Genomic DNA, 16,351 nt, shown 5'->3' on the forward strand with positions numbered 1-16,351 from the left:
GCATGACTTTCACATTTAGCATTGGATGTATATATTTATTTATTTTTATTTCATTTTATTTCATTTTATATATATATATATATATATTACAAGCATTGTGTTGTTGAGCATGTCACTGTTACGGACATTCTAATAAGTGTTTGAGATGTTCTCCAGTTTGACCAGGGACCTTCTGTTTGACCAGGGACCTTCTGTTTGACCAGGGACCTTCTGTTTGACCAGGGACCTTCTGTTTGACCAGGGACCTTCTGTTTGACCAGGGACCTTCTGTTTGACCAGGGACCTTCTGTTTGACCAGGGACCTTCTGTTTGACCAGGGACCTTCTGTCAACTTAAACCATTTTCCACAGGCACAGTCTCATGTCATACCATAGGACAGGTCAGGTGAAAAGGAGGTCCGCATGGCAGCAATTCTCAAGTCGTGCAAATTACCGAAAAGCATCTTTAAAAAAAAAAAAAAAGTGAATGTTTGAATGTTACAAAAGTTTAAGTGTTGAAGAGCTCACTCGATAAAACAAACAACAGTTTTAAGTAGGGATGCTCCGATCTGGATTTTTGGGGCCGATACCGATCACCGATTTTTTTCCTCAAGATCAACCGATACCGATTTTTTAAAAAATACATAACTGTAGGCCTACTGACTGGATAGCCTACATATTTTTGGCTTTTTAGACAAAAGTTTTGATCCATTAGGCACCAAGCAAACGCAGACCCATTTTTATGGCATAGTAAAAGTCTGGCCTATCACCCAGTTAGGGCCTGAAGCCCAAGTCAGTCGATATGGCTGTATAAAAGACATCATAAACGTGGCCTTCATGGTTTACATACTGTTACGTCCTCCTATGTTTTCTGTTCAGTTATCTGTCTTCCCCAGGAAAAAAAATAAAAAATAAAAAATAAAAAACGGTTTTTGCGATCGGCCATTTTTGCCGATCACCGATCGAGTCATTTGGAGTGAAATCGGCCGATTTAAATCGGTGGCCGATAAATCGGAGCATCCCTAGTTTTAAGATCACTAAATACTTATAATTTGTGAATTGGATTCACTGTCTCATCTGCTACTGGGTAAGTGATACAAGGCTTGTAAACAAATGTACGTTTTAGGACATGTTCATAAGCAAAGACTGTGTGATCATCTAATTATGTGTAGTTATGTGTTTTTAGCATGTTTATGTTCTATCAGGATGTTGTGATGTGCTAAACATGCAGTTAGACATTCATAGCGATGTACCTTCTCAGCTGATAGCTACTAGCAGCTGTTTTGCCTGTCTTTTGATTCAGAACAAGATTCTCTGGTATTTGGTTTGATGTGTACCAACATAAAAAAAATAAAAATTCAAATATTTTCAGATTTCAATGTATGACACATCATTTGAAAGTGTACAATCTTTCATAGCACTTTCATAATCTGGGGGGAAAAAATAAAAAGACCTTGCCCTACTTGAGGACTTTTTCACCAGACCCCGTCACATATGTCAAATACAATATTACGCAATGGTCATGAGCTGCATATATTTGCATGGTGTCCCCTTACCATTTCTAATGCCTCTGGTGCTTATACATACATTCATACAATTCCAATAACCCTGGACAGCGTGAACCTAATTAGTCTGTTTGTTGGAAAGGTTAGCTATCGGTCCTGCTGCTTTAATCCAGCAGTGTTATTTGCTAATTTGATTGATCTAAGATAAACAATTTATAGGCATGTGAAGAAAATGTTATGAACAATGAAAGACTAGGTACAAAAATAGATAGTCATTAAAAATACCCCCATCTGAATAAAAATAGCTGCCAAATGGAGAACATTGCTGGTTAGTTTTGTACTACATGTTAAACAATCAGCATATTTTGCTAGATTTGCATGTTAGACATGAGCTTATTGACATAGTCAAACAACATTTAAAAATATGATATTCTAAATATTATTTGCGAATAACTATTCTAGTGAGACTGTCACCTACATTAGGTCTGCTACAATGTGATAAGACTCTGATACTATGATAAGTGGAAATGTCACCATCCAAGAACAAATACCATAGGAAAGAGAAGAGGAGCAGATAGCTGGTATTTGAATACTGTAGCTGTCAATCTAGAATAATCTATTCAGACCAAACCTGCCAGGCTCCAGTGTCTCTCTTTCTCTCTGTTGATGGTTATTAATGACTGACAGGGTAAGCTCAGGGCACACACGTCAGCTCTAGATATCACAGCGTGATATGTTTGACCAGCGGAGGCTGGTGGAGGCAGAAATCAGACGATGGGCTCATTGTGATGCACGGAATGCAATAAGGAACACTATCAAACACGTGTGCCTGGATGCAGTCAGTGAAAATATGACATACAGTCATAACGTGTGTTTGTTACCATTCCTCGTTCCATTCTATGCATTATTACAATGAGCCTGTCCTCTGATTTCTACCTCCATCAACCTCCACCATGTCTGACACACGTTAATGAAGCCGTCTTCATCACATCTTTAGCATCTCAGTTCACAGATGATTGCCTATCTGACTAGATTGACTTACTCTCCACTTGGAGTTTTCTGATCTGGGGTTAATAAATGATTGTAACAGTGTTGTGTGATATACAGTATACAATGTATGACAGGGCATAGCGTGTTTCCCGTCCACTCCCGTCTCTAACTCCCTCGAGGGCCTAGTTATGGACTATGTGAGCTATATTCAGTGCCAAGCATTTTACTTGTCAAGTCACATAAAGAATAATAGAGTCCAAATCCAGTTCACATAGACTTGCTGCAGGATTTGCAATGTCCACTGTCTACTTCAAACAGAGTCACACAGAAATAATATTTATATTATCTAAACCCCAAATCCCCAAAGACTTACTATTTCATTTTCTTAAGTATATTGAAAGGGAGGAAAATGCCTTTGTTTAAAGTTTGTTCACTGGTACCTCTTGTTAAGCAACAGTTCTGACTGAGGTAAAGCACATCCTGTGATAGCAGTGATAGCATCCTGTAAGTGCTCACTGTAAGTGAGTATAACAGGCTGTAGAACTCCCCCATTATTGCTCAGAGGAGGTTCGCCTGATACTATGACTTTCCTCCTCAAATCAATGTCAATTAAATGTTTAACTTAGGATAATGTGTCCTGAGTCATATGTGAAGTATAACAGGATAAATCCAATACATTTGATGGACATCAATGCAGTAGAACATCATTTTGAACATGTACAGCAAAGCCCTATTCCCACCGTATATCTACAATATTGGGGGGTCAAGACAAGAGCCATACAGTAGATAGATAAACAAACATGTTGTGTAATAGCATGTCTCTGCATGAATCACACTTGAGTGAACACAAATGATGTTCAAACGAGGCGGTGTAGTTTTGATGTTTTCCCCATTGTTCTATTTGTCTTTTGGCCCTTGAAAAAATGGAGTGATTGGAATGGAGTGATCTGCGGCAATCATGCAGACCTTACTCCATGATTAGGGGAATCATGGAGGGAGGGAGGGAGGGAGAGAGAGAGAGAAAGAGAAAGAGAGAGAGACAGAGAGAGAGAGAGAGAGAGAGAGAGAGAGAGAGAAAGAAAGAGAAAGAGAGAAAAGCAGGGACTCTCTGGAAGAGAGGTAAGAGGGAGTGACACATTACTCAAAGTGAGGGTTGGGGGGGGGGCGGAGGGATGAAGAGCTGCATGATAAAATCAAACTCAGGACAGAGGGAAGCGAACAGGCGTTCCAGCCCTGCTTGCCTCTACCTCCAACGCCTGTACAGTCACTGAGGAGACGCTTCAAACGCCTCCCTCCAGCACAGCGACAGCCACGAGGTCAACTCTGCATGTTTACAACATTGTTAACCAGACTACGACAGCAGTGTCTCTGAAATGCCCATATATGGTCGCAGACGAGCCTTTCATGTGTGTCATTATCCCAGGCAGTCCTCCCCCTCAGGAGTGTCATAAATAAACAGGTACGAATATCATTCTAAACTAAACATCTGATATAGACATCACCACTGACACACAGCGATGAGACGTTGTTTGCTGAAAAGAAGGATGATTTCAACAACACAGGGCGTCGAGGAGTGTGTCACGTCGAATAAATAATTCACTGAGGCATGACATTTTTACCTTGTTTCTTACAAGTGCCTACTACGTCTCTGAAGAAAGACGCACTTGTAACAGGCTGCTGATGAATTCTTAAAGTACCCCCATACTCCCACTCTCTGGGATACATTATTCACATGGCATTGTTCTCCTGGGTTGAAGCCACTCGACTTCCCCTTCAGGTTCAGTGAAGGGGCCGCAATTGTTCAAACAGGGTGTCGCCACCGCCACTGCCACCACCACCACCAAGATAATAAAATATCTCCCCTTTGGTTCATCTGATTTAAACCCCACAGACTAGACACCGGGTGCTAACTGAGCGTATTACATCATTACGATGAATGGTTCTGGTGTGAATAGCGACGACCAGGGAGGGTCATGTTGTCACTTGTTGCGAATCCATTTGCGCTCCTGAGGGTCTAAACGACAACTTTGCCTGATGGATTTGACTGGTATGTGTCTGGGGTTGGTCAAATGGCCCTTAGTCACTGAAGCCTCGATACCCAATGGATACACGTATGGACTTTAACCCTCCATTTGAAATTGAAGGCCTTTTCTTTTTTCTTTTTTGGTTTCCTTTTCTTTTTTACAAACAGACATTAGGGTTTACATTTTTTCCCACATGTTCTTTTTCCCCACACACCCCTCCCACCCCACCCAACCCCACAACAACAACAACAACAACAACAACAACAACAACAACAACAACAACAACAACAGCAGCACAAGAAACTGAAGGCCTTTTCAAGAACAAAATCTGAGGAAAGATTCTTAGAATTAAGGAGAACATGTCCCTGAGACAGAGAGTGCTCGGGGTCAAAGAAAAGGTTGTATTGTAATGACCAGCTGGGCTGGAGACAGCTGTAGTAATGGAGGGGGGGGGCTGGAGACTCTCTGCTGAGGCACACTGCTGAGGGACAACCAGTTCATTGAGCAGATGACACACAGATCCCTCACACACACACACACACACACACACACACACACACACACACACACACACAGATCTCTCTCTCTCACTCTCACACACACGCACACACACACACATGCACACACACACACACACACACACGCACGCACACAGATCTCTCTCTCTCTCTCTATCACACACACGCACCTCTCTCTCTATCACACACACACACAAGCACACACACACACGCACGCACACAGATCTCTCTCTCTCTATCACACACACGCACCTCTCTCTCTATCACACACACACACACACACACGCACACACAGATCTCTCTCTATCACACACACACACAGATCTCTCTCTCTCTCTATCACACACGCATGCATGCACACACACACGCACATACTGTACACATACACACACACACACACACAGAGGGGGATACATATGGAGAAATATTAATGCCAATATTATTGTAAATAAATAGAATACAACTCACAAATGTGTACCATGATCTGTGAACAAAAAACAAAAAGCACAAATATAATGTACTAGACACAAAGGCCTCATGATTTGTATTTGGAAACCATTATTTTTAATAAATGTAAAATGATTTGCAAATATGGCTAAAAATGTGTGATTAAATGCTCTTACAAATGTCACGATTTATGAATAAAAACGAAAGCAGTGACAAACATCTTTCCAAATTAAGATGATTTGTTTTTCATTCGCTTTTAATTGAACTCAATTTATTTACAATAATATTGGCATCAATCTGTCCCCATAGATAAAGAGAAATACGCACTGGGAACAGTGAACCACAGGGAACAATGAGGGATCATAGTTCACGTGTTCCTGCCACAGCACCAGTAATATTATGATGTTATCTGGACCCCAAGTACTCTTGGGGGGTAGTCCATCAACGTTCCTAAAGGAAAATCCAGGCTCTCGCCAGACGTTGATGGAATACCCCCCAGGTCTTCAACCTAAAATGATTGTACAGTAAAAATTGCAAAATGTCATGTAAAGAAAGGTTGAAGAATACAAATAAAAGTGCCTTCCTGTCATGCAACAGCACTGCACAGCTTCATCCATAACTGTAGTAGTACAATTACAACACTGCCACCTTGTGGTCGGAGATACAGTGTAAGCTGTACAACAAACACAACCAAAAATCCTTCTTCTAGCATTATGACTGCCAATGGCCCCTGGCAGAGATTACTTCTTGCCATGACTGATGGATGGATGATTCACTTACTTAGACAAATGTATGTTGTTGCAAGTCTCTTTGGATAAAGGTGTCTGCTAAATGCTAAATGTAAATGTAAAGCAGGCAGGACCTAGCGGCAGAGAGGTGAGTTAGAAAGTAGACTGCACTTAATGATGTGTGCCATCATACCAGACACCCCCCTCCCCCCCCCTCGATTGTCATTGTATAATTCAAACTCTGGTCACGCCTTTGCACTGTCCTGGCGCCCCACTGGTGGAACGAGCTTCCCACTGTTATCAGGACTGCAGAGTCACGACCTATCTTCTGCCGTAGATTGAAGACCTCCATCTCTTCAGACTACATCTTGACTGTACCTCCTAAAGACCTCTCCATCCCCACTACACCCCTGTACAATTTCTCTACTGTAAATAAAAAAGCATTGTGATTGCCAATGGCCCGTGATCCTAAACCTTATGATGACTGATGAATAGACGATTCACTTACTTTAGACAAATGCACTTGTTGTAAGTCGCTTTGGATAAAGGTGTCTGCTAAATGTCTAAAATGTAAATGTAAAATGTAAACATGACAACAATAGCCAAACCATTGAGCTGAACATGCTAAACATAGCTCAGTAGCTCTGAGGGGATACAAGGCCATAGTACTGAAGGCTGCATTCTCCCTGACATAATTAACTGACTCAATTAGCTATAATTGCCACATAGGGACACACTGCCAGAGAATCATTGAAAAGGCTCTTCATGTTACAGACAGTCCTCTGTGACTTATAAAAATGAAGTGACTCCAGTTGAGTGAACAAAGGTTTTATAGCTCAGATTAAAACATTGGCCAACAACAAAACAGTGATAGTGCAGGTTGGTAGGGTTTGGAGGGCCCAAGACCTACCTGGATCAGCCTAGGAGGTGGTAGGCATAGTGAGTTCCTTCTTATAAGAACTTCAATTATAATGCCTATACATTGATTATTGATTGTTTTCTATCAGGCATTACTATGAGTCTTTCTAAACTCAGCTGCAAGCTTTGACAAGCTTCATATTCCAAATCACCAAAAGGTGGCGGCAGCCAGCAGGACACAAGCACTGGTAGAACTTTGTTCTAATTGAATGGATCTGGTGCAGACAGCGTTGGTCTGCTGTGCCTAGAGACACACAATGGATGTCATTTCAAATGGTCCCAGGACCAACACACACCAACACATTTCCAAAGGGAATAAAAATAAATCTGAGCCAAACGTGTATGGCAGGACGCGGGCGAGGTGGTGAGAGGCGGATAGGTAGGTACTTTCACTTCAGTAAAGTAAGTAGGCTGCTTTGCAAACTTTCGAGACGTCAAGAGATGAAAAAGAAGGCGGTTCTTCTTCGTTGAGACCCTACAAAGTCCGCAGGCAAAGAGGGAAATACTTTATTCTCCAGACCGAGATCTTCTCGCCTCCTCGTCTTCTACAGAATGGACATATCCAAAGGCGACGACCGTCCGAGCGAGCAGGCTGCCACCCTACTGGGGTCTCCAGGTCTGGAGGATCAGATGAGATACGGTGGAGGACAGGGGAGGAGGAAGACGTCCAACAACTGCAGGATCATCATCGGGGTGAGTTGGTCTCTGTCGGTCTCTGTAGTAACTTGTCGATGATTTGAGTAAGGAAAAGGTGAAGTTTATCAACACTTCAAAGGTGAGGTTTATCAACGCGTCTTCTTTTACTGGCGGATGAAGGATGTGTTATTAAGGGCATCGCAGTTCATCCCTGTCAAGTTTATCTCCAGATATAGTGTTGCAGCCTCAAAGCTCTTTCTACGGATTTGAAGGCATGCCATATTTTGGGTTAAATTGTTTATAGCACTTATAATATAGGCCTATTCTGATTCCTTCAAACTGGAATAGGCTACCCAGTGGAAAGTAAGCAAGGGTAGCCTATAGCCTAGTTTATTGTCAACACATCACATTTTTATGTGACATTTCTCAGATAAACTAACTCAATCACACAGACTGGACATTGCATTTAAATCAAGATGCTGTGGTTGAACCTGAAAAACCCCACCACCTGTATCCCTGCCAGCCAGTCCAGACAATGGGTTTGAGGTCGCAGTGACCTATAATTATCCTCGGACCTTCAGCTGCAATAACCGCGCAATGTCGCAACACTTTAGGCATGTGGACAACTTTCATTCAGCAAACAACGGCTTGGAGTTGTGAAATATCACTACACATGGTTATGTTAGAGTACATTACTGTGCCATGAAGTCATCTGTAACATGTTGCATCAAGCAGCAGCTGCCGATTGGAGAGAGTCAGTCACTTACGCCTGTGCCAATGCTGATAGAATAACGTTTTAAAAGGCTTGCAATTGGCTACTGAAAAAATAGAACATCCAGTTAATTAATTGTGCCTAGGGGTTCGGTCTTATCAGCTGAAGCAGGATAGTAATCTTTTGAATGCCTTTGCTTTACCTGCACTGTTTAGAGAAACATGTTTGGGTTTCCAACATGGCTTCTGACCAGTAGGTATCTGACCAGTAGGTTTTCTCCAGATGGTGTGTTTGCTTTCTTGGCTCTCAGTGACATAGCCCAGGTTACCCCAGAACACACACACACGCACGCACGCACACACACACACACACACACACACACACACACACACACACACACACACACACACACACACACACACACACACACACACACACACTCACTCTCACTTATACCTGAGTGAAAGCTGAGAGAAATTAAAGTATACACTTGAGCACACTTTAGTTTCATTTCACATTTTCTAACTTTTTTATGAATGAGGAGAGATCCGATCGTACACCCTCAAGCTCTTGATTATGGGGTATTAACCCACAATGACAGAGTTCTGTGCCCAATATGATACTAAAGCCTTATTCTCAATATGCCCTATTAGGATTGTTAATAGGATGTTAGGACCTGTTAGGATTCTAAAGCCAAGACTGCTGGATATGGATAGATGTCTTAGTTTGAACCTCTGCTCCAGCCTTTGATCCACCCGTCTAATTACAAACCCAGTGCCCCCCCCCCCCCCTGCCTTGCATCCTTCCCTGGGCACGGAGACCCACCAGCCACTGGTGGAGGAGAGCTACATTATGATCTGGTTTGGACTTCTTAATTACAGACGCCCATATACAGTACACAGATGTGGAGAATGGCAGTTTTATTTGAACACTGAGGAGTCTTCCATTTGAATGAAACTGATTAAAGGGCCACTTAGGTCCACCCTAGGGAACACACAGTGAAGTTCCCCCTTTAAAACCACTACAAAAGACAAACTGGGGCGGCTGTGTGCTCAGGAGGTAGAGCCGGCGTCTAATGATCGCAAGGGTCCATGGGCAAGACACTTGACCCAAAATTGCTCCATTGGTGTGTGAATGTGTGTGTGAATGGGTGAATGAGAGTCCATTGTAAAGCGCTTTGGAATAAGAAGCTATATAAGTCAGTCCATTTACCATTTACAATCTGTAGTCTGTTTTGTTTTTCTTCGCTCAACACAAAACCCAGCTGGATGGTTTATCCGGATAAGCTGTATGCTAACAGTGTACTGTAGCGAATCAAAGCTGCACACCATCAAAGAGTGTCAAATGTCTCTTTATCATGTATCTCTTGACACAATACTTGTCTGCGCTGCTGTGTGTGAAGTCACTTGGCAGTTCCATTTGACTAGCCTGACTAACAAGGCATGTGAAAGTCATAAAAATCCATGTACACAATAAAAAAGCCACACAACAAGCTGCAACTCCAGAAGATTGAATTCTTGGCCAGAATTAAGCATAAATCTCACTGTCAGGTAAGGAGAGTCTCACACTTGGAGAGAATTAGTTGATTTGATAGTAAAAGGAATCTGAATGGCCTCCCTCTGAGCAACCTGCAGCCTTTATTCTGTCATGTTATTATGTGCACATTATGCTGTACTGTACACATGGGTCATTTTCTGACTTTTGTCCGTTCTTGCCAATAGGTGCTGTTGCTGTGCTTGCTGATTGTCATCCTTGCCGTGGTGTTTGCCTTCAAGCAGCGCTGTGATGTGAAAGGTGCGGTTTCACCTTCAAACAACTGTCTTTGTGGCCCATTTCTGTGTCTTAGCACTTGTGTTGTCTTTGGCAAAACTGACCAGTTACTGTAAGCCCAAAACAAACCACCATTGTCATTATGAGCTCTCCCAGAAAATGGACCTCTTTCAGGCAAGAACAGTCCAACTTGACTGAGATCTAATATTAGATTTTTCGCATTTCCCTACAAGTTAGTTTCAATAGGGCTCCAATGTTTTTTCAACCACTATGACTCAGATGTACTTACCTGTGCTTAGTCTTACCTAGTTGTTTTAATCTGTCAAACGACCCTAGTTATTCTACGTAATCGTTAACCTTTTTTCCCACATGTCACCTTCCCTCATGCAGTGACCAGTTGTAACAACAGGTGTGTGACGGGGAGCAGGGACAAGGCTGCGTCGTGCCACTGCGACCCCTCCTGTGAGGACAGTGGGACCTGCTGTCTGGACTACCAGGAGGTGTGCTTAGAGCCCCGTAAGTACTAGACCTGCTGTCTGTCTGGACCACCAGGAGGTGTGGTACTAGACCTGCTGTCTGTCTGGACTACCAGGAGGTGTGGTACTAGACCTGCTGTCTGTCTGGACTACCAGGAGGTGTGGTACTAGACCTGCTGTCTGTCTGGACTACCAGGAGGTGTGGTACTACTAGACCTGCTGTCTGTCTGGACGACCAGGAGGTGTGGTACTAGACCTGCTGTCTGTCTGGACTACCAGGAGGTGTGGTACTAGACCTGCTGTCTGTCTGGACTACCAGGAGGTGTGGTACTAGACCTGCTGTCTGTCTGGACTACCAGGAGGTGTGGTACTAGACCTGCTGTCTGTCTGGACCACCAGGAGGTGTGGTACTAGACCTGCTGTCTGTCTGGACTACCAGGAGGTGTGGTACTAGACCTGCTGTCTGTCTGGACCACCAGGAGGTGTGGTACTTAGACCTGCTGTCTGTCTGGACCACCAGGAGGTGTGGTACTAGACCTGCTGTCTGTCTGGACTACCAGGAGGTGTGGTACTAGACCTGCTGTCTGTCTGGACTACCAGGAGGTGTGGTACTAGACCTGCTGTCTGTCTGGACCACCAGGAGGTGTGGTACTTAGACCTGCTGTCTGTGTGGACTACCAGGAGGTGTGGTACTTAGACCTGCTGTCTGTCTGGACTACCAGGAGGTGTGGTACTAGACCTGCTGTCTGTCTGGACCACCAGGAGGTGTGGTACTAGACCTGCTGTCTGTGTGGACCACCAGGAGGTGTGGTACTAGACCTGCTGTCTGTGTGGACCACCAGGAGGTGTGGTACTAGACCTGCTGTCTGTGTGGACCACCAGGAGGTGTGGTACTAGACCTGCTGTCTGTGTGGACCACCAGGATGTGTGGTACTAGACCTGCTGTCTGATTGGACCACCAGGAGGTGTGGTACTAGACCTGCTGTCTGATTGGACTACCAGGAGGTGTGGTACTTAGAGCCCCGTAAGTCTACTGCACCCCATGTGCCTCAGCAACACCAGAGGTATTTAGAGCAGAAGAGCAGAGGTCAAATGACTGACCCACTACTGCCATATCATTAGCCTGGTGTGTGCGCACGTGTGTGTGTGTGGGGGGGGGGGGGAGGGTGGGTGTTCTGTGCACGTGGGTGTGTTTGTGCACGTGGGTGGGTGTGTCCACGTGGGTGGGTCTGTGTATGTGTGTGTGTGTGTGTGTGTGTTTATACCTAAGAGGATTAGGCCGTTACGAGGTGAGGTGTGCCCAAGACAAACGTGTGTCCTCTGTCAGACTTTATAAACACAATGGTTCATTTGACTGGAATGTTAGCTTTGGATGGCAGGCGCTGACTGTAGGACGAGACTAAGTAGGGGAAAAACAGACTCTAGCTGTGGTAAGCTGTGGGCAGAAGCGTGTTGAGTGTCATCACTGACGAAACCCACACTGTCCAAAATTCCCCCATTGCCATTTTAGGAGCCACAGCCAACGCGTCGGTCACCGTGGTCAGCCGTCCCTCGCCTGGGAGTGGTGCTGACATTCCCTGCTTTGTACTTTCCCCCCATGCGCTGATTGTGGTGCCACATGTGCCTCCACACTTCCTCCAAGACAGCCCCAAGAGAGGCCCCTTCCAGGGGTGTGGGAGTGCTCGCGTGTTTTCCCATGGACGGCTAGTGTAGTGTGTACAGCCAACGTCTGCTAGCGAACAGCCAGCGTCTCTGCTAGCCCTGTCAGACAGAGCTCCCCGCTGTAAGAACGTCCAAGTTGACCCCGGTCCAAACCACACTACTGATCGAAGGGGGATGGACGGAGGCGGCTCTCTCACAGACACGCTAGAGAAAGTCCCTGTTCTCTCCAGACGAGACAGCACCGTGCGGTCTGTGAGGGAGGTGCTTTGTGTCGACTGTCAGACTTGCAGCTAGTAGTGACATTTTAGAGTAGGCTGGCTTTGTGTTCCCTGGGTTGGCATGCGGTCGGGATGCCAACACCACCAGTGTAGGTCTGGATGGATTCCACTGAGTCACTTGCGTTTGTGTTAGTCGTCTGAGAGGATAAACAGACTCACCTCAAAGATGGTTTAGGGTTGGTCAATAGAAGCAGAAGGGACTTTCTCCCTCTGAGGTTATCCTCATGTGACTTTCCTACATACTGTGTGTGAGCGCATACATACTGTGTGTGAGCGCATACACACACACACACACACCCCTCCTCTCTTTTTCTCTCTCATAAACACTGCTTTCTCTCTCTCTCTCTCTCTCTCTCTCTCTCTCTCTCTCTCTCTCTCTCTCTCTCTCTCTCTCTCTCTCTCTCTCTCTCTCTCTCTCTCCTCTCTCCATCTCCCCACCAGATCAGCACTGGACCTGTTCTAAATTCCGCTGCGGTGAGGAGAGGTTGGCCAACAGTCTGTGCTTCTGCTCTGAGGACTGTGTGAAGGCGGGAGACTGCTGTGCGAACTACAACAGTGTCTGCAAAGGTAAAAAAGGCATCAGTGGTTAAACCAACAACCTCAGGCTGTACAAAGTCTACATTAGCCTGTTGTTCACCAGGTTCTTGCTTGGTCCTTTACGGCATCCTGGTTTGATAATGATTTGTTTGTGCAAGGAGAATTTGAATTGTGTGTGTGAATTGTGTGTGTGTGTAATACTAGAACTGATTCTCCCTCCTCCTGAAATTGGAAACTTTACCATAGATATGATTCTTGTTGTTTGTCTCCTCGATGCACTTTGAGACCCCCAGCTAAACCTGCATGTCTGTTATCTGATGTGTGTGGATTTTTGGTCTTTCTCTTTTCTAGCTCTTCCTCAATGTGGTGGAATGTCCCCCCAACCCCAGCATAAGAACCTTACATTATTCAACCCCAGCATAAGAACCTTACATTATTCTTGGTCATCTCACTACATGCCTTAGTCTCCCATCCACATTTCCCATGGCCCATTAGAATTCCATTCAGTTTTCATCATCATACTTGTCGCTCTCACGCCCTTAATCATACTTCGTTGTCGTTCTCACATTCCACACAATAATACAAGGTTGTCTCCGCTTGCTCTCGCTTTTGTCTGGCCAGCTTTAGCTTCAGCAGTCCTAACACCAATACCTGCCTCATCTGCTATGATACAGTAGATTGTTTGTACCCTATTGTCATAGTTGTTAGACTACATACGTATATAATGTTGAAGAGCTCTGTACAGTAGGTAGAGTTATTATTATTAGACTATTAGAGTTCTTATTACAGTAGTTAGAGTTCCATTAGTTTTAGTGAGCCCTAAGGAAGATGTCTATATCTAAGATGTGATGATGTCATCACTGATGATGTTGATCTTTTCCAGCGGGAGGGAAGACCTGGTTGGAGGAGGAGTGTGAGGACATCCAAACACCACAATGTCCTGCTGGGTAATGTAGTTTTCTTTTTCTTTTTCTTTCCCATAACCACTAAGAGCACCATAAGAGTACAAAAACAATGACTTTGTACCATTTTCAAACACACAGTCTTGTGATAATATCTAGTTGAATGTTGAACGTTGAACTTAGAGGCCCGGTACTTAAGGTTAAGGACCACCTTGCTTGACTGAAGTTTTATACATAAACTGTTGTTGAGTCGTCTAACTGTAGGCTACTGTGAATGAATAACAGTATAATCTGTGAATCCAGACAAAAACACTGACGCCAATGTCCTGCGTTAAATTTTAGGTCAATTGCTATGTTTTGTAAATGTTTGCTGCTTTAAATTGTGAGAGGAAAATAGGATTAACCCACACACATTACTCTTGTCTTTTATGACAGAGTTGTTTGAGTGCTGATGTTCAGTCCACAGTGGAAAAGTGCACTGTCTATATGGAAACTTGAATAATGAGGCTTTATATTGGATACACATGTATGGAAGTCTGGTGTTTGGTGTGTGTGTGTGTGTGTGTGTGTGTGTGTGTGTGTGTGTGTGTGTGTGTGTGTGTGTGTGTGTGTGTGTGTGTGTGTGTGTAGTAGTATGGGTGTAACCCTAGACTCATGACACTATGGAAAAGTAAAAAAAGTAAACTTCGGGTTTTCCAAAATGCTTTGAAGTAATGGATGTTGTTTGCTTTCGTTAATAACTGACATCACATTCTCATGTTTTTCATTATTTTTTGGGGGGGGGGGGTTTCTATTGGCAGTGACTTCAGTTTAGGGTTTTCCTTCATGAGTGGTTAGCCTTTACAGGGAAACACAAGAATATCTTCTGAAACGACCCTCTCTCTCCCTTTAATGTATATATATATAGATACTGTAGAAGTTTAATATGCCTATTACTAAACCACAGAGAACCCCAAATAACCCTAATATACCCTATACTATCTATCCTAAATTTGGCTTTGTTCGCAAAAAAGGTTACTGTTGAGTTGTTATTCTGTTGATGAGGGAAGGGGAAAGTTTGGAGAAAAGTTCGGATAAAACTCTCTTTTTACCCACTGAAGCCTTTGATTCATCTTGGGATGGAGCCACAAGTCCTCTTCCTGTCCTGCCCCCTCCCCCTCCCCACGTCTCTGTCTGTGTGGGCTGAATCCTGCTTCTCCTCCTCAGTCAGTCTGTTCACGTTCCTCCAGTCAAAGAGCAGCTTTGTGTCTCCCCACACAGACGTACTGTACCGCCTCACGACTGGAACATCTCCACCGTACCACAGTGGGACTCATGTTTCCCTGTGATGTCTTCTTCCACTTCCAAGGGTTTCTAAATGTAACCTCAATACACTCATTCTCTCTCTCTTCCTCTTTGTTTTTACACCCCCCAGTTTTTCCAAACCCCCTCTGATCCTGGTGTCTCTGGACGGCTTCCAGGCGGGGTATTTAAAGTATCTCAGTCTCCTTCCGGTCATCAGCAAGTTACGTGAGTAACCGAACCACCTCATTGGTTGCTGATGACATCTACTGTTTCTCTGGAAGCTCAGAACCTCAGTTTGACCCTTCACCTCTTTGTATTTTCAGGTGACTGTGGCACCTCCACCCCGTATATGAGACCGGCCTACCCCACCAAGACCTTCCCCAACCACTACACCATTGTGACTGTAAGTGTGCAGTTCCTCTGAACGGGGTGGCTGTGGCTCAGGAGGTAGAGCCGGCGTCTAATGATCGCAAGGTCGGCAGATCGGCGGTTGAAGCCCCGGCTGGCCACGCGTCGAGGTGTCCTTGGGTAAGACACCGAACCCCAAAATTGCTTTGGAATAAGGCTCTATATAAGTCAGTCCATTTACCATTTTCCACTGAAACCAGTCATTCATCAGTTAGTCTGGTCAAGAGCTGCTGTATACCCCAATAGTTCATTTCCCCTTTAGCTTCCATTGCCACATCGCTTTAAAGTCTTTATTTATGAAACCTGTGGATCAGATGCTATCACTTAGCGTAGTTACAGAACAGCTGTATAATGAGAAGGAAGGAAGTCGCCTCTGTAGCGGCGTGTGCTATCTTCCCCTGACACACGCTCCTGAGGAGGAGAGGAGAAACCACTGCTGCGATGAGCCCAGCCTCCAGGCTGTGATTACAGCTCAGATGGATTATCGCACGTTTAATTAGCAGCCAGAGACTTGTCTTTCAACACGGGGAAGGAGGGTGAACCTGTGGCTCTGGCTGTTTGAAGGAGGCTGGGACACG

At 44.5% G+C, this 16,351-nt stretch overlaps 1 protein-coding gene across 1 annotated transcript in view; it reads left to right on the top strand.

The window, feature by feature from the left end:
* Positions 1-7,660: 7,660 nt before the first annotated feature.
* enpp1 (ectonucleotide pyrophosphatase/phosphodiesterase 1) overlaps positions 7,661-16,351 on the top strand; it is a gene marked incomplete at both ends in the record, with an annotated part of 28,448 nt that continues 19,757 nt past the window's right edge. Inside the window, 7 exons of the mRNA XM_080525303.1 lie at positions 7,661-7,801; positions 10,178-10,250; positions 10,617-10,742; positions 13,084-13,209; positions 14,063-14,126; positions 15,496-15,590; positions 15,689-15,768. Coding sequence (XP_080381429.1) covers positions 7,661-7,801; positions 10,178-10,250; positions 10,617-10,742; positions 13,084-13,209; positions 14,063-14,126; positions 15,496-15,590; positions 15,689-15,768 — 705 coding nt within the window. The remainder of the gene's footprint in view (positions 7,802-10,177; positions 10,251-10,616; positions 10,743-13,083; positions 13,210-14,062; positions 14,127-15,495; positions 15,591-15,688; positions 15,769-16,351) is intronic.

This window comes from Nansenia antarctica (assembly GCF_963989245.1).
Source record: "Nansenia antarctica genome assembly, chromosome: 1".
Taxonomy (NCBI): Eukaryota; Metazoa; Chordata; class Actinopteri; order Argentiniformes; family Microstomatidae; genus Nansenia; species Nansenia antarctica.